The sequence below is a fragment of the Tiliqua scincoides genome, chromosome 4 (assembly GCF_035046505.1).
Source record: "Tiliqua scincoides isolate rTilSci1 chromosome 4, rTilSci1.hap2, whole genome shotgun sequence".
NCBI lineage: Eukaryota > Metazoa > Chordata > Lepidosauria > Squamata > Scincidae > Tiliqua > Tiliqua scincoides.
In genome coordinates, this window is record NC_089824.1 from 148,193,303 (window position 1) to 148,214,509 (window position 21,207).

A 21,207-nucleotide genomic window follows, 5' to 3' on the forward strand; every position below is an offset into this window, starting at 1 on the left:
CGTAATGTATAGTTTGGTCCATACATTACTGGTAGGGGCGGTGCCATTTCTGATAACAATATGTTAATCGTCCTGATTACATGGGTGGAAGTGGTTTGAAAATAGGCAATGCCGGCATAAAAAGGAGCACTATAATGGACTCCTCCTTTGTGACCTGTGGATTCCAGTATTTCACAAAATATACTGCGGAGGTTGCTGAGCCACTGAAGTAATATCATAAGGGCTATATCATCAGTGTGGCACATCACCATGCAGTCCACTAACCACATGTTAGTGTGGAAGTCACATATGTTAGCAGAAATGGCATGTGGGCAGCCACAAGACAGCAGCAACCACACCACTGCTGTTAATACTGTATGTAAATAAGGCCTACTGCAGACATCTTGCTTCCTCCACAGGTTTATCCGGACGGATGCCTACGTAAGAGCAATGACTGAGAAAAGAGTTGTAATAACAGAATTTGGCACCTATGCTTACCCAGATCCATGCAAGAACATATTTTCCAGGTAAGAACATGAAAAGTATACCACTGGAGGCCAACCGGTTTTTGCTCTGTGTGCTGTCAGAAGTAATCTAGTTTCCTTGTTGCTTCCTTTTGGCAGGTTTTTTTCATACTTTCAAGGTGTGGAGGTCACTGACAATGCCCTGGTGAACGTGTACCCTGTGGGTGAAGATTTTTATGCTTGTACTGAGACCAACTTCATAACAAAAATTAACCCAGAGAATCTGGAAACAATTAAGAAGGTAGAATTTTAAGACATAAAAGGCAAAGATGAATGAGAAATGAAAATTTAAAAAAACAAAACACTGTGACACACATAACAAACATACAAGATGTGGTGGAATATCTAGGAGGGAGAAGTGATGTGAAATTATATGAATGAATAGTGGTGTTGCTATATACAAAATCTGTGGCAGAGTTCATAGGTCCCAGTCATACCTATCAACAAAATCTAGTTTAGATGTTAGGCTATTGCAGTAAATATTCTGCCAAGGACATTTTCTCCAAATGCACTTGTAAATATCATGCAAAGAGTAAACATCTTTGGTGCTTGTTCCAGAGCCAAAATGTTCATCAAGTGACATGCTAGCAGTTCCCAATTCTTGTGGGGCAGTCGTAAGTGCATTTAATGTGATATACGAAATTGGCTGTTAGTTTTATACGCGCTCTGCTGCAGCAATAGCTGTAGAGAGACTTGTAATTTTATAGTGTTTGCTATAAATATATCACAAATGGTAGATATGCAGACCTTTTCATGAGTGGTACCAAGGGGACAATGCTGCCATTAAGAAACTAGAACCAGAAGCCCCTCATAACTGACATTTTTGATGCAAGGACATAATTTTTGATGTACATACTGAGTACATAGTGATGTGTTCAGTAGTAAGTTTATGTTACTGCAGGATTATGTGTTGGAAAAGCAATGTGCAACATGTGCTTGAGGCAAAATAAATACCCATGCTGTACTTTTATATATGTCTACATGACTGTACATGACTGAACTTATGTACAGTTCACATGGTCATGTACAGTACATAAAGATAATCTCTATTAAGAAAAAAGGTCATTGGTGCAAAAGCCCTTGAGATATAGTTGCATAAAAACCAAGAAAAAGTGGATATGGTGGGAGGCATGACTCTTTGCTTCTATGCCAATAGAGACAGTATGTACACACACAAAATGAGGAGTAATGGGAGTAGCAACAAGTGTGTCAGTGAATACACATAAAGAAATTGTGAGATGGCATGAATAGGCATACATGAAAGGATGGTAGCAAATTGAGTTTGTTTTTAAGATCTTCCACGTAAACACAGCATAGAGCAACTTTATTATCAGATGAAATACAGGACTGTCATATACAAACAAGTGTCTGAACCACTTAACACTTTGAAGAACCTCTACAATTGCCAGGCAGCCCAATCATATCTGGGCTGCCCACGTTGTGATACAGCAGCAGCGAAATGGCCACTGCTGTATCTTGCAGGGCCTAGGAGGCAGCCAAAGGTCTCCTCAGAGTAAGGGAGCATAAATTTCCTTATCCTGTGTTGGGCACAAGCAGTCCCAATTGACCTGTTCAGATCTGTACCAGCTCAATTGCTGGAGCAGATTCAAGTAGCCCTTGTAGGGCTTTCAGTCACGAGGAAGAGCGGATACAGCAACAGCTGAGGCTTCCCTCCCTGTCCCCCTCTCAGGCCTGAACGACCTCCCTGCACCCTGCCTAACACCCCTTCACCACCCCTATTCCACCCTCCCCGCACCTCCTCACTGCCCAGCAGTGCACTTACTCCTGGTTGGCCAACAACGCTCCAGCTGGCTGTGATGCTGGCCTCCGTGTGACTGCAACATGTTTTACAGCCCATTTGTGACCATGCACATGCTCATTCTGCCAGGCATAGGATCAGGCCTTAGTCTCTTCACTGTATTATAATATGGGCACAGATTCATAATATTCTCCCATGTGACAAGATTAAACCTTAAACCTCCATTCTTTGCTTTGGAAGATACGTTTTTCCTGACATATGGTTTGTTCCTTTTGAAGCTGCAGGATTTGTGACAAATTATTCATCTCCAATGTCAACTTCTGAAAGATTTTCCACTTGGCAAAAGCAACTTCAAACAACTCCTCCCTAATGTAACGTACTTTTCCTTGACCCTCTGTTTAAGCCACTGCAGCTTGTAGCAGATATTTCAAGGTATTTCAAGGACAAAGTATGGGTACAGTCTGGATGAAGTGGTGTTCCGTAACCAGTTACTAAGGAACCTGATCAGGCTTATTATAATGCGTCCTAATGATTGTAATATCCGAGGAGAATGTGCTCCATTAAGTGGCGTGGAGAGATTATTTCCATTTACAGAAGTGTTCCTGGAGTGGTTCAGAATTAAGCGCCAGCTGCAATTCCTCCATCAAGCACAAGCATGTGACGTATAAAGGTTATTTTGAATTCTGAAGTAGACTACATGGAAAATCTCAACAGGAACTAGTCAGGCACAAGTTATGATAAGTAACTGTCCTAAAATACATGGCTTCTCTGTTGTGTTCCTCAGGTGGATGTCAGCAAATATGTTTCAGTCAATGGGGTAACAGCACATCCTCACATTGAAAATGATGGGACAGTTTACAATATCGGCAATTGCTTTGGAAAGAATTTTTCACTTGCCTACAATATTGTGCGGATACCTCCCCTCAAAGCAGGTCTGTTCAATTCCAAACAGCATCTAAGGGCGCAAACCCCTTATGTCAGTGCTTTCCAACATTGGCATAGCGGTGCGAATGGGACATGTGCTGCATTCTGCAGTTGGGTGTCACTCACAGAGGCCTCCTCAAAGTAAGGGAATGTTTGTTCCCTTACCTCAGAGCTGTATTGCCCTTATGTCAGTGCTGGAAAGCACTGACATAAGGGGTTAGGATTGCACCCTAAGGCTGCAATCCTAACCACACTTTCCTGAGAGTAAGCCCCATTGAACAAAATAGGACTTACTTCTGAGTAGACCTTGTTAGGACTGTGCCCTAAAGTGCATTTTAAGTTCTCCATGTGCTGGTTAAGTGTGCTAGCTTCATAGCATGCTATACTTTTCACTCTTCATATTATTTCAATAGCTTTCCTGTACCTTTTGTGCTAGCTAGAAAGGAAGAGTTGTTTTTTTTAAAACAAAAACCATCAAAAGGGAATTTTCTAACAAGGAGATCCCCAGTTTTCAGAAAAGCAATGTTCATGTTGTAAAAAGAATGCTTTGTTTGTTAACACCAGTGCTCTTATATACAATTGTCATTCATTGACTTACACAAGAGAAGCTTGTTTGATAAACTCTACCCTAATATAACCATCTTTGTTTAGACAAAAAAGATCCAATGACCAAATGTGAGGTGGTGGTTCAGTTTCCTTGCAGTGACAGGTTCAAGCCATCTTATGTTCACAGGTAAATTCCAGTCTCCTATACAAATCAACTACAATAATATAGATTTGTATCTTTAGCTACCTAAAAAGACATTGCATTCATACCATCAATTTATAATTGAAAAAAGTTTTTAGCTGAAAATTTCTTGTCCCATATACATATAGCATTTCATTTGCTACTGATATTGGTATATTGGTATTGGCAACCTTCAGTCTCGAAAGACTATGGTATCGCGCTCTGAAAGGTGGTTAAGCATGTCATAAACAGCAGTTCAAATTGAAATACTTGAACAGTGTTCCTACAGCTACATTTTGTATACAAGCCCTTTCGCACAAGTGCATTGTTGTGACATGACATCTGATATATACCACCCTCAACTATGCTATGTTTCTGAACAGCTTTGGGCTGACTCCAAATTACATCGTGTTTGTGGAAACCCCTGTGAAAATTAACTTGCTCAAGTTTCTTTCTTCCTGGAGTCTTTGGGGAGCCAACTACATGGACTGCTTTGAGTCTAATGAAAAAATGGGGGTAAGTTTATTAATGCTGCAAGTTAGTCCCTCTTGCCAAAACATGTAAGGTGACACATGTAGCAACAAATGCAGTTTTATGGTTTCCCAGGCTCAGCGCTTATTTTTATTTTTAGGTTTGGATGCATGTAGCTGACAAGAAAAAAGGGAAGTACCTCAACATCAAATACAGGACTTCACCTTTTAACCTCTTTCATCATATTAATACCTATGAAGATAATGGATTTCTGGTTGTGGATCTTTGCACATGGAAGGGGTATGTACTGGGGCTGATAGTGATGCATTTAAGTTTGTGTATTAAAAAGATCTGGATCTGTTAATAGTTGGGTATAAAAGGGTTATGATCAACTTTCCTTAATAATACTGAGAGATAAGAGTAGATCAATGCAAACATGTACAGTATACCACTTCCTTCATCCTGTGCGGACATTGTTTCTATTCAATGAGTTTTAAGATTTCAGACTGAGAACCCAATCCTATCCAACTTTCTAGCGCCAATGAAGCTAAAATGCAGTTCCAAGGGAACAAACGTACCCTAACCTTGAGAAGTACTCTGACTGTTCCCCCACAGGGTGCAGCACAGCACCCCCCCCCCCAATTGGCAGAGCTGCATCAGTGCTGGAAAATTGAATAAGATTAAGCCCTAAGGGGTCATTGTTGCATAGTGAACCATCTATTTTGCTTCTAGGGTCCTTTAACATCAGTACAGATCTTACCAGCTTACTTTCAGCATCTTATTTTGTCTTTGTGCAGATATGAGTTTGTTTACAATTACTTATATTTAGCCAATTTACGGGAGAACTGGGAAGAAGTGAAAAAAAATGCACAAAAAGCTCCTCAGCCTGAAGTTCGGCGCTATGTCCTTCCACTAAATATTGAGAAGGTAACTGTTAAATATACCTGTGTCTCTGTGACATATGAAGTCCTAAACAACTTTTCAAAAATTCCACATGGATGATCTGACTTTAAATATCTTTGAATCTTCTTTTTAAAAAAAAATTTTTAACACACACAGACATAAAAACATATAACATACATTTAGGAGTGCTAAATACCATATACCATTACTAATTAATCATACTATATCTTCTAATCTACTTACTCATCTCTTTCTACCTCTTATTGATTTATCCATTTATTTATATGATATACAATAAATTTTCTCTAATGCCCTATACTATATTTTCTAGATATTCACTTTCTACCAAGCATAAACTAACTTCAATTGCACATTAATATTAAAACAAAATAATCTAATTACCAAAATTATCACCTCAGCTATTTCAACTCCAATCTAATTCTCCAATCTAATTACACTTTTTTTCTCTTTGACATAATAACAACATATAAAATAATTCTTCCACACATTTACACTTCCAGCTATATTTTTTTAATACATTCCAATTCATATTTATCAATTTCATATGTATTCTTTTTTTTAAATAAATTTGGGCCATTGTTATTAGCTGAATAAATCCTCCAATTTTCTTTAACCCTCAGATTACCCCTCAGGGTTCTTTTTCTTTCTTACTTTCCATTTTTTCTCCTGTAATATCTTTAATAATTTATCTCTGTTATAATAATTTATAACAGAATCTGATAAATCCACATTTTCTTATATAGGGTGTGTTCATTCTTCCAGTTAACTGGGATATATTTTCTCCTTCTTATTCCAACAAATTTTGTGATTTGTGCACTCCTGTTACTCTGTCCATCTTATCTTTCTTGATCGCCATCAGCGCCTCTTCTTCGTCCTGTTGATCATTCTGTTGATTTTCCTCCTTGTCTGCTTTTTCACTCCCTTGTTTATCTTCTGCTTGTTTCATCACATCTTCCAATTGTTCCTTACAGACATCTATCTGTTGGGAAAGAGTCTCCAGTCTGGCTTGAATCTGCGAGGACCAATTCAGCTGTTGTCACTCCATAACAAGCAATCTCTCCGTATTAATCAAGATTTTCTGTATCCACGTTTCTGGAACAGAGTCCATTTTGCAATTTCTCTCTAGTCCACTAGATGTCCACAACATATTATTCTCCTCACTTCCACCACGTCATTACTACTCTGCCATCCGCATTCCTTACATATCTCTTGCAGATAACAGTCCAGTGCGGTTAACGGAGAGAAAAACAAAACAAAAGAAAACAGTCTCACCGTCCCTGGTGCAGAGACAACAAAGCTCTTTCAAATCTAATGAGAATTATATTTATATCCAGTTATGTCCAAGAATAATTCTGGATTTTAGTTCACACCCAACTTATAGTTGTAATTATAATCCACCACCAATTTATTCTACGACAGAGAAAAAGAGCACTTTCAACCTCCTTAAAAAGTCTCTTGTTAACGCCTCCAATATATCCAGGGCTTTTAGCCAAATCAGTCAATCAGAGCCAGGGACAATATTAACACTTGCTTATCTTAAATTTCCAGCTTAAACTTTACATTTCACGCTTTTTTCCCCCCTCCATATGGCATCTCAGCACGGAGCCAGCAGCTTGATTGCAGATCGCTGCACCTCCCCAATACTGTCACAAATGGTTAGATTCCTCTGAGAAGAAAGCTCCCGCCCCCGTCGGGCTTTCAGTTTCCCAGATACCTATACCGATGAAGATCTTGTCTCTCCTAACAAAGATCTTCAGGTCCTCTTCAGACCTGCAGTATTTGGGGGGAAACAAACTGTCTCCCAGGAGCTCCTGGGGACATGTCTGTTCGTCCACTGTTGGCTCCTCCTCCTCCCATATATCTTTGAATTTTCAATTGTCCTTGACAGTAGAATAACTTCCTCTTTAAAAATCCAGGGTTTCTACAAAGTATACCAGAATATTATTATAAACCACCACCTATTACTAAGATAGTAATTTGAAATGAACTGCAGCTGAACAAAAACATGCCACTTCCTGACACCCCTCCTCTGGTACATATAATGCATGTTTGTTCATCTACAATTTAGTTTTTTTAAGAAAAAACTATTTGAAACTGGAAGGTTTTTGGCAATAATTCCAATAGTGAATTCATTCACATTACTGTTGTTGAAAAGCCTCATTGCAGTAACTTCTCTGTGGAACGACTAGCAACTCCAAGACCACTGTACATTTCAAAAACTATTCTTATTGTACACAATTCGAAGTTCAGTTCAAAATGTACATATTACATTCTAAATTACTACACAGAAACATATTGCTAAAAAGGAGTAATGGTAGTGTTGACCAGAGGCTTGACTTCAGTATACTTTAATTAAATATTACCTGAGATAAGTAGAAAACTGGTTTTGGCTGAATATTAAAATTAGCCAGTAGTGATGCTTTCATTTCTCTTTTGTGGTTTTGTTTCTGATCTTGAGAACCACTATAGTGAATTGTGTGGCTTATACATTTTTCAAATGACTAATGAAGTCCTCAATATCAAGGTATGTCAGGAGAGAAGGCTGTAAAATATTTTAGGGAATTTTAGTTAGCACAAACTAGCATCCCATGCTGAGGGAAGGTTAGAGTAGCAAGCCTGCCGAATTGTTCTCAAATGCAGTACTTTACTTTTTCCTCAAAAGGAATGAGGGGTAACCAGTCACTTATATACGGAAAAAGCAAGGCAGTTGCTCAAGGGAGTTGAGGGGGCAAAACTTGTTCCTTTCCTCCAATGGCCCACAACATTAAGATGTTTCACAGGCATTCCAAAGTATGATGGCACGTTGGGAATGGGTATGTATAAGTAATAAAGTACAATGCTGAAAGCATCATATTTTTCTTGCTTTCTTATTAGTCATTTTTTTTGGTCCTAGGCTGACACCGGCAAAAACTTGATCACATTGGCTAATACAACGGCTACTGCCATTTTGCACAGTGATGAAACTATTTGGCTGGAGCCGGAAGTTATTTTTTCAGGGCCCCGTCAAGGTAAGATCAACCTCAGACAGAAACAAAAAAAATAGTTTAATTCAGTACTCACTAATCTCTGCAGCTGTGTCTCTTGTTTTACAGCTTTTGAGTTTCCACAAATAAATTATACAAAGTATTCTGGGAAACCCTACACATATGCATATGGCCTTGGACTGAATCACTTTGTTCCAGACAGGGTAAGAATAATATGTTGATAGATTACACAAGAGTAAATCTTGTCTCAGGGCAGAGACACAAAGATGGACGCAAATCCAGACTCTTTCCCATAGCCAGGGCCAGGATTGGTATGAATGGGCAGGATAGCAAATCCCTGTAATTTAGTGCCATCTTTCACCATTGTTTTTGCTCTTCCAGTGCCCTAAGAGAATTTGAATATAGTCAGGTTCAATTCAAAACTAATAAAGTAATCTGGTTTAACTTGTATACCTGAAATATTTTTGAGAGATTAATTCCAATTCCAGCCCACCTAGAAAACCTTACAGGTGCTCAAACAAGCAAATGTAAGCTTCTCACTCTTTATAAAAACAAAGACATCATCAACCAGTGCCGTCCCAAACTAGCGTGGACATTAGTTTATATGTATATGGGCAGAATAGGTTAGCAACTGACCTAAGAGCACCCAGCAAGCTTCATGACTAAGTGGTGATTTGAACCTTGATTTTCCAGGTCTAAGTCCAATTCCCAAACCACTAGACCAGGGGTGTCAGACATAAGGCCCAGGGGCTGGATGCGGCCCCCGGAAGCTTTTTAATCTGGCCCTCAGGCTCTCAGCTGCTGAGGTGTTACTGCTGAAAAGCAGCCTACACAAAAATTGGGCACCCCCATATCTTGAAATATGATCGAGATTTGCAATTTTCTCTTCTGTCATTTGCAGTTAATGAGTTTTTGGGGGGGGGGAGAACAAAGTGCTGATTTCTGGCAATCAGCTGCTTAATGGCACCACTTCCGGCCCTCAGCAGGTACCCTGAATGCTAACTTCAGCCCTCTGTATAAAACTAGTTTGACACCCCTGCACTAGACCATACAGGTTCCCTTTATATAAAAATGAGTGATAAAAGTTGTTTTAGGGTGACTGCAGTATCTTTTATGACACATTTGCCTGCCTAACCAGCCTTTATTAGAATTAGGCAGGGCTGTGTGAAACCAGGCCAGATCCGGCATTCAGGCAGAGTGGGCTGTGCGGTGAGCAGACCAGTTTGTTCTGCCTCCGCACGACTCCTCTCCTGGGTAGATCTGGGCTCCGGGACATCCTGTTGCACAGCCTTCTGGAATGCAGAGCAACAGATGCAACTGCCAAGAGCATCCCAGAGCCCAGATCTACCCAGGAGAGGAGCCGTGCGGAGGCGGAACAGAAAGTTGTGGTCCAGGCAGAGATCGCATTTTCCCGAACACAGTGTTTGTAATTTTGGGTGCCGCTGTTCTAAGGAGAAACCAAAAAAATATTAAATATTTTTCCATTATCTCTTTCCAGCTTTGTAAGATGAATGTTAAAACCAAAGAGACATGGGTGTGGCAAGAACCTGATGCATACCCCTCTGAACCAATATTTGTTTCTCATCCAGATGCCCTGGAAGAAGATGATGGTAATGTTTATGAAATTTATATCTACATTTAAAATCTTCTATTCCGTTATAGTTGGAATTAGAGAGCCCTAACTATGTTCTGAAGAGGTAAAGGACTGCTAAGTAGAAAACTTTATCTGAGGCAATCAAATTTTAACAGATGTAGCAATGGAAAGTCTGTTATGGTTCTGGTCTATTGTTTGTATAGCTTTCTTAGATAAAGTACTAGAGGCTTTATTAAGTGCTGGTGTGTCATCTGGATAATTCACATACATTTTTGGTTTAGGTGTTGTCCTGAGCATTGTCATTAGCCCTGGCAGTGGACCAAAGCCTGCCTACCTTTTGATCTTGAGTGCAAAGGACATGAGTGAAGTTGCCAGGGCAGAAGTGGAAACAAACATTCCAGTTACTTTCCATGGCCTGTTCAAAAGAGCATGATGCTCATCTTCAGTACAAGTCTGTTAGCATGACACATGCAGCTACAATGAACTAAAAAAACTGCCTTCTTCCAGCTATCAGTGACTTGTAAAGTTAATCTTTCTAAACTAAGAAATGAGGATCACTTAAATATTTTAACACTTCAAGGAAGCGCCACATCCACAGAATTTAAATACAATTTTGTGAACATTATATAGTATAGGTAAAGTGTCTGTTGAAATGTAGTTGTCAGTATTTGGTCTCATTCAATACATAATGATTTAAATAAAAACAGTTTATTCAAGAATTTTTATTGCACAAATGTGAATTGTCATCAAGACAGGTAAACTGTATCAAAATTGTAAAAGTTTGTGAATTTCTTAACATTGTTCAGCACAACATGTTTTTTCAAGTAATTGTCACTGGGGTATGGACAGAAATAAAAGCATGATCTAGGACTGACACAAACAGAATCCTGTCTGTTTTCATATTTTGATTGTCATAATGGTAATCTTTTGGCAACATGCTTGAACATCTCATTGTATTGATGTCAAATTCAACCATTTGCAGCCAGCCATTCCTGCTTACATTCTTATGACAGGAAGAGGCGACTGTTGCAAGGTCATGATCTGGTATGTCTGCTGTTTCATAATTCTTAAACACTGTGCGATAACCTGTCAAAAACAAACACAACTTAGTATTTATTACTAGACTGTTTAAAGACTTTTACATACATCATCTTGTCTAGATCTAGTTGTAGAACTAGTAGATCAATATCATCATCCCTACACTGCAATCACAGGGCTGAAGTGGAAAGTGACTTGTTTGCTTAAGCCTCCTAATGTCTTCACGGCAATGGCAAAATTTTGAACTACTCATGGTTTCCAGGTGTCTCTCCTCCCATTGCAGCCTCCTGCACTGCATTCCATGGTGTTGCTGAAGGTCCCCCCCCCCACTCTGGGAATTTAAATGGAGTGGGGAAGATGTCTTGCACAGATACATGTTATGCCTGCAGTAATCTGGATTACACCCTTTGTTTCCAAAGAGTCAAGTAAGCAAGCAATTCCAACATCAAACTGGAAGAATGAATGAATTACAATAACAGAGGTTATGCCAGTTTAACAGGAAAAACAAACAGTATGAAATACGACCGTTTAGAAGTACTTTCTGTAGAGTGGAGCATAGGAAGGAAAATTTCCTGAACACTTTTTGTATTGATCTAGTTTCTAGTATGTAGAGTATCTAGAGTAGAAGGATGTTCACACAAGGATGCTCCTTACTGTACCACAGAAAAAGTGGGGCCTCTCCTGTATCACAGGAAAACTACTTACAGGTGGAGCCTCTTTGTCCTCAGGTTTGGCATCCACAGATTTGCCTTACCAAACTGATGCTGAACCCCCGGATTGTCCCCTCTGCAGAACTCCCAGATGCATCTGAGAGGTTTACTGATAAAGGCTCCAGGCAGCATTCTGAGCCTCGGAGAGGCCACACACATCCTCTCTTAGGCTCAGAAGGGCTCTGGACGCGACCAGAGCAAACTTCCTGTTGTGTTCAGAGCCCAGGTGGGCCAAAAACCACCAGATTTGATTATCCAGTTTTCAGGGTCCACAGGGAATCTGGGAACAGATCCGCAGGAATACAAAGGCACCACCTATATGAGGGTCTGGAACTTGTGGGATGTACTGCAAGGGGCATCAGCTGAAATTACGGGAGGCAGCCTGCTCAAGTATGCATTAAAGGTGGTGTATAAATTTGAATAATTTATTCAGATTTGGTGTGTACGCGACTCCTTACTTTCCTTTTGTCCGAACCATCCTATGCCTATGAGATAGACTAGGCTCATTCCTCAAGGAGTATGCTTACCTTCCTAGAATCCTGGGGTAGAATTATACCATCATCCCATATCCTGGCAGAAGAGTAAAAGGCACTGCTTTCTTCCTCTAACCTGGCAAGACAAGAATTTCATAAAGGTAAATGTTTTAGAAGTAGAATATTCATATAGATTTACACAGATAGTATAGAGATCACTATATGCACAAACTATCAGAAAAAAATCCAATACTTTTTAATTTAATACCCCAAATCTGAGTTTAACTAAAAGAAACATTCTGCTTCAAGAAAGTTATACTATCACTAGCACAGAAGAAATATACTGCAGTTTGAGAGACTCAGGACTACTTTTGGCATCTAGAAATTTGGATGTGGTGTCCTGAAACCAAAATGTCATCATCATTTTGGGGTTTTTATTTTAATGTACTTACTTGTCCTTTAATTGCTTTATCCTTGCACCTGTGTCTATGCAATCAGCATCCCAAATCAGTGAGTATGTGGGAAAATGTCTTGAATCCACAAGGGCAATTCTTGCATTAGGCCACAAGAACATGAAGTTAGGTTCAAATGACCTTCCACACTAAAGATAATGCAAAAACAGGATTTGTAACTTACTATTTCAGCCAGCTGAATACACTGTCTATATATTGGAAGATATTTAAAAGTCTTAACATACAATGGAAGCTGTATGAAAGCATTGATTACAGTTTCATTTTAGCCTGACCTTTTGGTGCTGTAGCAGCCCAAGCAACAGCTGGAACCTAGTTACCACAACATCATATTTGACAGATACATCTGATTTGACTAGCCTTATCTTAACTGTTAAGCAAAAGCCTCACTGAGAAGTTATTTTACTTCAGATCTAAAGGAGACTAATAGATTCCTAGGGTGATCCTGCAAATGGCTGTGTGTTCCTCCCTCTTCTCTCTCTACCAATACTACACAAATACCAATACATAATACCTGCACCAATGGATTTTCTTTATCTGTATCACTTTTTTAATGACTAATCATTAGCAGAGTACTGATTTTAAATACTGGATCATTAGGGAATTATATTACTGCTTTACAAATAAGAATCAAATTTCCATGCTAAATTAATTAATGACCTACAGAATCAGAACTCTGATTTGTGCCATTTCAAATGACTGTGCCATTTCAAAGATAGTTATAGCTTCTGGTGTGGGCTAAAGACCTTTCCTTTCTGTCTGGTGTTTAGTTTAGTGGCTTTAGTTGCTGTTCAATTACAGTAAACTAGGTTGCTATGCTTTTATCACCTGTGCTGGCTTTTTTTTTTTTTAAGACATGAGAAAGAACTTTTCTCATTTATTATATTCTAATTTTGCCTTGGGCATCCCATTTTTATGGGAGGAAGGGCAGGATATAAATAATTTTAAATAATAGTTAATCACACACACACACACTTTCAAGCCAATCTTTTAAAAGTGTCTGTACCAACTCAGTATTTTTATGGCTGTTAAAGATATGCCTGTTAAAGATGCAAAGTGCGGAAGACAACCAGGGAGTCTCAAAGTGCAGCTGTCAGAGCAAACAACTTATTAGCAATAGGGCCTGTATGCAATCTGGATCCTTTGCATGGACTATCCATCAGTGCAAACACTACGAAAGATATCATCAGTGATCCCTTGTCTTTTCCATTCCATGCCAGAAACTGCTCATTAGCTAAGTATTCTAACACAGAAAAAAGCTGCATATAGGCAAGTACTGGTTAGAAGAACTGTGAAGGAGTTCAGAACTATGATGTTACATATAGGCCATCTTGCTAAGGAATCTTACCATAGCATAACTTTCATTTCCATAACAGCCACCAATTACAAGGGTTATCTTGGGGACAGCAGCACAAGCAACTGCAGCCATCATGGAAGCCTGCGCCTTTAACTTGTTAGTGTGATCCTCTGCCTAAATTAAAATGAAAAATACTGATAAGTTATATTATACACACATGGTTCCTTCCTGGTCTGCTCAAAATATCTCAAAATCCTATATTTATCTGTAACTATCTAAGCAATTATCATAGATACTCACCTATAAGGCAAGAAATTTCTGCCAATAAATCAAGCTTAAATCATCACCTCATCTTATCTGCAAGGCAGCTCAGGAGACAGGGCTTTTCAAGTAAATGGCAGCACTGGAGAAGCAATGCAGAGATCATCAGAGGGCTGTAAATCTCCATGGTAACCTCCCTGGCAAGCTCCAGCAAAGTTAACCTTTTATTCTCCTCCTGAGAAAAGGGCTACAGGCTTCCACTGAAATTGAGCAAGCCTCATTCTCATTAGCAAACCCTGCTGCAGCCTCATTCCATTTTGCAAATGCTTGGCAGAAGGCTATTTTTTTAAAATAGTAATTTATTCTCCTGCCAATGCAGAGCAAAGGAGCCAGATTTTAGCCATTAGAACCGGTCAATCCTGTGACCATGTTTTCTGAAAGGTCACCTTGTAGCAGCCCAAGATGCTGCTTTGGGGAGCACCCAAGGCTTTTGGGGGCGTTGGTGCTTGGTGAGAGACACACAAGACTGTATCTTGTTGCCTGAAGGAGAGTGTTAAAGCAGAAGCACTCTGAGGGTTTGAAAGTTAGAACTTGAGGCAGCAAAGAGTTATAGCAATGAATAAAACAACAGACATGTATAGAAGCGAGATGCAGAAGGAAAGCCTGATGCAGAAGGAAAGCTTCTGGGATTCAGCCTTCTCTGACTTTTATTCCCTCTCAAACAATACACAACAGGCTGGGGTTTTCCATTCTCTGATCTTGTTTACAATACTAAGCTATGAATCAGAAGTCTGCGTAATAGGGAAATTACAAAAGGATGCTGAGATTCACACTGGCTATAACTAGCTGGCTCTCTAGCTTAACCACAATCCACATTCCTAGATATGATTCTCTATAACAGGGGTGCTCACACTTTTTTGGCTGGAGAGCTACTTTGAAACCCAGCAAGGCCTGGAGATCTACCAGAGTTTTTTTAAAATCCCATTATAGTCAGTGGGGCTTACTCCTGTGTAAATGTGGACAGAATTGCAACCTCAAAGCCCAACCCTATGGTGTCTACTCAGAAGTAAGTGCCATGCTAGTCAATGGGGACTACTCTCTGGTAAGTGTGGATAGGAGCATTAGAGCAGGGGTGCTCAAACTTTCAACTTTAGGGATCCTGGACCTTTAAAATTATGAAGGAGAGAATTTCAGCAGGTGCAGCTTGTCATCTGTGGGATGACAAGTTGCACCTGCTGAAATTATCTCTTCTATACACTTGTTAAAGGTCCAGCATCCCTAAAGTTGAAAGTTTGAGCACCCCTGCTTTAGAGCCCAATCTTTTGCATGTCCCCTCAGAAGCAAGCTCCGTGCTAGTCAATGGGGCTTACTCCCAGGTAAGTGTGGAGAGGATCGCAGCTTGTGTGCCCAAGCCTAAGCCTGTCTCCTCAGAAGTAAGTCCCATGCTAGTCAATGGGGCTTACTCCCGGGTAAATGAGGAGAGGACCGCAGCCTTGGGCACCTGCATCTCTCAATTGCTGTTGAACTTCCCCAGCCGGAGGCTGCCACCACCCTGTATCAGCGGCACTTCTGAGTGGCCCCAAGCAACTCCTCCAGACAGTCCCGGGCTGCTCCCGAGCCCTTCTGGAAACACTCCTCAGGTTCTCCAAGGCACAACCGAAGTTCTGCTCCGAGCCTTCCCTGCAAAGTCAAGCCCAACCCTTGTTTAGCTCCACTACAGTTACCTGGATGTAAGAACCATTGACTATAATGGGATTTACTTCTGAGTAGAAAGGCATAGGATTGATCCTCTGCACATTTACCTGGGAGTAAGCACCATTGCCTATAATGGAATTTAATTCAGGGTAGAACAAGCATAGGACTGTGTTGTAGGGCTGCAATCCTATCCATACTTTCCTGGGAGCAAGTCCCATTGATTATAATGAGATGTACTTCTGAGTAGACATGCATGGGATTGGGCTCCAAAGCCCATTTTATCAGATGCATAAAGTGTCTGCATTTAGCAAACAGATGCACAGGTGGATACAAAGAAAAAGTTACAGGGGGAAAAAAGCGATTAACAGTACAGTTTTCTGCATGTTTACTCAGAAGTAAAACTGTGTTCAAAGGATTCACCTCCAGGGAAGTGTGAAGTGATGTTACAAAACAACCTCGCAGTTCCATTGGGACTGAATTGAATATGTGGCTCAGTTTTAGTTCCATGAAGCCAGAGCCCCATCCTATGCATGTCTACTCAGAAGTAAGCCCTGTTAGAGCCAGTGGGGCTTCCTCCCAGGAAAGTGTGGACAAGCTTGCAGCCTCAGAGCCCCAGCCTAGGCATGTCTACTCAGAAGAAAGCCCCATTAGAGCCAACAGGGCTTACTCCCATGTAAGTGGCTAGCACTGCAGCCCCAGCCAGGCTCCTTCCCACACGTACCTCGTGTCATCGGTGAAGAAGCGCGCCTGAAGCTGAACCATCGCAAGAGCCCGAGCTGGTGATGTGAAGGGCAGAAATCTGCAGCCTGCCTGCTGCCCCCACGTGGCCCGGTTGGGAGAGGTCTAGCTAGAGCTCCACAATCGATTAGTGAGGGCTGTCCTGCAAAGTCAAGCCCAACCCTTTAGCAGCTAAAGGCAAAATGAGTCGATCGCGGAGCCCTTAGTCTATAGACTAGAGTACACTAAGGGCTCTGCGATCGACCGGTAGATCGGGATCTATGTGTTGAGCACCCCTGCTCTATAACATCTTCTTGTTGACAGGCTACAGAGCTTCAGACTCAGCATGTCACCAAGGCTGCGCAAGTTTGCTCTGCGCAAGTGCAAAGTGTGCTTTGCTTTATTGCCAACATACTAAGGCTAAGGCTAGCGCCTCCACATAAACACTTCATCACCTGATCCTCTGCATTTAGAGAAATATGAATGTACTTAGTTGCCTTACCTGTGCAAGATTAGCAGGCTCTGCTGCATGTGGAGCTGTATTCAAGATGAACAGGATGGGAATATTTCGTTGACTACAAAGCTGTATGAAGTGGGAGCCCTTCAGAGACGCATCATGAGTCAGCTCACCATTGTTAGCCACTATTCCAACTAGCTGTCTAACAAAAACATGAAACACTTTCTGTTTAAGAGTGACGATAAAATTAAGATATACTTTTTAGAATATTATCATATGGTGTATTCAAACAAATCAACCTCTCTCATTTCAAAGCTGAGGCATCTACCTTATATACACCAGTGGTTCTCAAACTCTCTGGGAGCTCCACTTCTGCTTTAGTGGGGGCGGGGCGCGATCGCTCCACATCCACTTTCCCTGCTGCGGGGAGCCCTGCCAGAAGTCGCGCCAGTGTTCCCGCACCCCAGGGAGGCTGCAGGAGGCTTGGGTAAGTGCACCCAAGCCCCTGCAGCCCCCTGAGCGGTGCGATCCTGGGGATCGTGCCGCTGCCTTCCCCCCGCCTCTAGGTTGCCCCCACCCCTTAAGGGGGCAGAGACCAGGGCCCTCAGGCTGGGGCGTTGCAACGCCCCAGTTTGAATAGCACTGGTATATACTCTACCATATATACTGAGGCATCTACTGTATGTATAAGTCAAAAATGCATGCCTTATATTGGTCCTAAAGCAGTGTTTCAACTTATACACAGGTCAGTGCAGTGAATGAAGCTTCTGGGAGCAGCTACTTGTTGAGGTGTGGGTGAACTGGGCTGAGAAGCAGGACGCACGGGGGTGGAGGGGGAAGGAGCAATTTTACTGACCGGTATTTGTTCTGAGGCAGCAACAGAAAACAAGCAAAAAACCATTAGCCACAGGAAGAGAAGTGAAGGGTTTATGGGAACTGTAGTATGTATGAGGGCTGTTGCTATGGAAGTAAAGCACTGTACTCCTCACAAAGTCTACAACTCCCATATGCACCTTCATCTCTCTTCCTGTTTGGAGAAGGTAAAATGACTCCTTTTTTCTTTTTGGCTTTTTGCTGCTACCTCAGAACAATTCCTGGTAAGTCATTTTCAAAGAATTTCACACCTTCTCAGTTTTGCCACATCAGAGGGTAATAGAAAATTCCATGATTTTTGGTTCAAAACCTGCCCTCATCACCGTATACTTATAGAGTATCTACAGTATATGTTTACACAAGCATTTCTACCATGACAAATTTTAAAAGTCAGTGGTTTTAAGGAAGAGAAAGCATAGGAAAATCTCCACAGCAAGTCAGTCAAATGTACTGTGCACACAACGAATCACAATTAGATGGAGAGAATTCAGAAAACTTGTTCCACAAGCAAAAAGCTCATTCACTCAAGGGAGATCCCTACTTCCTCCAATTCCTCTCTCAGAAGTAGTTTTAGGGAGTATAGAACTATAGCGGAGGAAGCAAGGAAAATTCTGCTGCATGAGCAAATCTGTGCCTGAGCTTCTCTGGATCCATACCCAAAGAACTACAGAAGTCCAACCACAAACACCACTTCACATGAATATTTACTATAAAAATCTCAAATATTCCAGCATGTGTCTTCCATCAGGACAATAATTAAAAGTACAGGCATCCCCCACTTTTCGACAATCTGCTCTTTCAGCGCTTTTCAATTATAACCAGAACTCATACATTCGATGTGTGGTCCACTCTTTCTACCTATTTTGTAACGTTTCCAAGACCTTCCATGTGCTTCATTTTTGTCCCTTTTACTGTACTTTTGTATATATAGTGTGTTATTTCACAACTGATTTCCCATATCACAAGTGATTTCCCATTTGCGATATATAGTACATTGTTTATGTTTTTTGGTGGCTAAAATGCATTTGCAAGCTAAAGACTGGATTCAGTGTTTTGATGATTTCCGGTATTGCTCTAGCCCAGTGGTTTCCAACGTTTTAGTACAAGGACCCACTTTTTAAAACAGTCTATTGGGACCCACCTAGCTTTACAAAATGTAAAAAGATTAAGTTTCAAGCCTGTTTTTAATCCTTTTTACAATATGGGGCCCACCTTCTGGAGCATTTGTTGAGGTCCCCATTCATTGTACTGGGACCATTCTGACCTTGTGTTCCCCTTTGCCTGGCATTCCATAAGAGCCAAGGCACTTTCAACTACTAATATGTAAATGAACACATGTTGCTCAATTTCGGTTTACAAGGGGCTCAATACATTTTCCTTGTCAGTTTATCAGCTTCTCAACTCACCAAAAATCAGGTCACAACCCACCAGTGGGTCCTGACCACAGTTTGGGAAGCACTGCTCTAGTCCCTAACCTGTTGAATAAGCAGGGGGCACCTGTAATTACTTTTATGTTAATAAAATATTCCACATAAATTTATGCATGTCCTCTTGCAAATTGTGAAAGTTCTATCTTTTAGGTTATACCACTGAACCACTGATGTTACAGTACAGTCACAATAACAGCACTAGAATCATACTGAAAAGTCAGTGTATTATAGTGTGCCAGACTTGGAAGATCTGTTTGGAATTCCACTTGGGTACGAAAGTCACTAGATATCCCTATTAATCCCAACATAGCACACTTTCTAGTGGCCATTTGCTGGTATTTCTTTGGCATCTTTTGTTAGACTGTGTGCTTTTGTTGGCCAGGGAACCATGATTGATTTAGCTACATAAACTGCTTTGTGAATTTTCCCTTAAAAGATAGTAAATAAATATGCTTAATAATAGTAACAAACTGTCCCACATACTTTCAGAATTGATCAAAGAGTTACAGCCCAATCTTATCCTCCTCCCCCTGCTGGTTCAGCCACATCAAAAAGGCATGCACTGTTTTCAGCAGTGGGGACCAGACCAGAAGACTTTGAGAGGAAAGGAGATCTCCTTACTGTAAGCTTCCTACTCAACAGTGGGCCACCTCAGGCTTGTGCTAGCTCTTCAGCTGACACACGTCCAAGAAGAGAAAGAGGGTGGGGTGGATATGAAAAAGGAGGATAGTGTCCAGCATCTGCTATAACCACCAGATTCATCCTCTCCTATAGCCTCCCCATCCCTGTTCCTCCTTCTCCCCTCCCCACTCCACCACTGCCTTACCTGCTCATTCAGGCAAGCCCAGTGATGGATGAGGAGCACTGCTGCCTCTTGTGGCAACCGTTTTACAACAGTGGAACTGAATTCTGCTGCTGTAAATGGCTGTGTATGACAGCCCAATCCGCAATAGGATTGGGCGTTAGGGAATATGTAGGAAGCTGCCTTATAACAAGTCAGACCATTAGTTAACGAGGTTCAGTATTACACTGACTGGCAGCAACTCTCTGGGTTTCAAATTGGCCCTGCTTGGAGATGCCAGGGATTGTACCTGTAATCTTTTGCATGGAAAGCAGATTCTCCACCAATAAGATACAACCTCATTTCCAATGGAGATGGTTAATAGAGCGAAAGCCAATAAAATCTACAAAGGATGGACTCAAGCAACTCCACAGTTGCTATGCATAAAAGCTTGCCCCACTATAGTCCTGACTATATGAAAATAGCCCAGATGCTTTATAATCCAAGGAAGTATGACTCTGTGGGGAGATATAACTCTGGGCTTACTGTGTGATTGGAAGCTACAATCAACACTTCTTCACAGTTATAGGAGATAAACAAGCATCTAACTTCACCCAAACTAGGAAGAAAGCACAAAGCCAGAGATATTAAAGTCATAATGTTTCAACTGCTATATCTAGATTGTAACACTGAGCTATTAAGAATTGTTCCCTTAACATTGTTCTCAACCAAATTAAGGTTTTTCTATACGGGTCTAGAAGATAGGAACATAGTTAAGATGCAGAATTGCAATGTAATGAATTCTTTTTGATCATACTGGCAATGATGTAGATGATAGCAACCACCCAAGGCTATAAAATTAAGCTCAGACCAGCCCTGTGAATTTATCTTGTCAGCATCAAAAGCATACACATTCATAAATCAAGCATCTCAAATAAAAGTGAATACGACACTGTTATTCTTAACCTACAATGTTCTCAAGCTACTTACATCAGCAAGCAAAGTACTTCTGTCCATATCCTCAGTTGCATAATTTGTTTGTCATAATGGAAAAAGCAATTCAACTATCACATTTTCATCTCAGAGAAAATAATGTAGTCCAAGCCTGAAGCATGCTTT

General features: G+C 40.9%; 2 protein-coding genes across 4 annotated transcripts in view; one reads left to right on the forward strand and one right to left on the reverse strand.

The window, feature by feature from the left end:
• The first annotated feature begins 414 nt into the window (after positions 1-414).
• On the forward strand, positions 415-10,319 carry RPE65 (retinoid isomerohydrolase RPE65). The gene is made up of 11 exons (XM_066624934.1): positions 415-506; positions 603-744; positions 3,047-3,194; positions 3,838-3,919; positions 4,297-4,429; positions 4,545-4,684; positions 5,182-5,311; positions 8,202-8,316; positions 8,401-8,495; positions 9,791-9,902; positions 10,168-10,319. Exons 1-11 carry the CDS (start codon positions 430-432, stop codon positions 10,317-10,319), a joined length of 1,326 nt encoding a protein of 441 aa, XP_066481031.1. The 5' UTR covers positions 415-429.
• A 283-nt stretch (positions 10,320-10,602) lies between these two features.
• The window catches only part of LOC136649586 (biotin-dependent 3-methylcrotonyl-coenzyme A carboxylase beta1 subunit-like), a 29,520-nt gene continuing 18,915 nt past the window's right edge, over positions 10,603-21,207 (reverse strand). For 2 of the 3 annotated variants that reach the window (XM_066626343.1, XM_066626342.1), the window contains exons 9-13: positions 17,050-17,206; positions 13,926-14,048; positions 12,560-12,708; positions 12,162-12,243; positions 10,603-10,972 (exon numbers count right to left, since the gene is read on the reverse strand). In XM_066626343.1, coding sequence (XP_066482440.1) covers positions 10,883-10,972; positions 12,162-12,243; positions 12,560-12,708; positions 13,926-14,048; positions 17,050-17,206 — 601 coding nt within the window. In that variant the 3' untranslated portion in view covers positions 10,603-10,882. The remainder of the gene's footprint in view (positions 10,973-12,161; positions 12,244-12,559; positions 12,709-13,925; positions 14,049-17,049; positions 17,207-21,207) is intronic. The other variant, XM_066626344.1, reaches the window with a different exon arrangement.

Bases quoted from the DNA above. Each gene is read 5' to 3' on its own strand.
- RPE65 (XM_066624934.1), top strand. From the start codon at position 430: ATGACTGAGAAAAGAGTTGTAATAACAGAATTTGGCACCTATGCTTAC. The intron at 507-602 runs GTAAGAACATGA...TCCTTTTGGCAG, and splicing joins TGCAAGAACATATTTTCCAG to GTTTTTTTCATACTTTCAAG. The intron at 8,317-8,400 runs GTAAGATCAACC...CTTGTTTTACAG, and splicing joins TTTTTCAGGGCCCCGTCAAG to CTTTTGAGTTTCCACAAATA.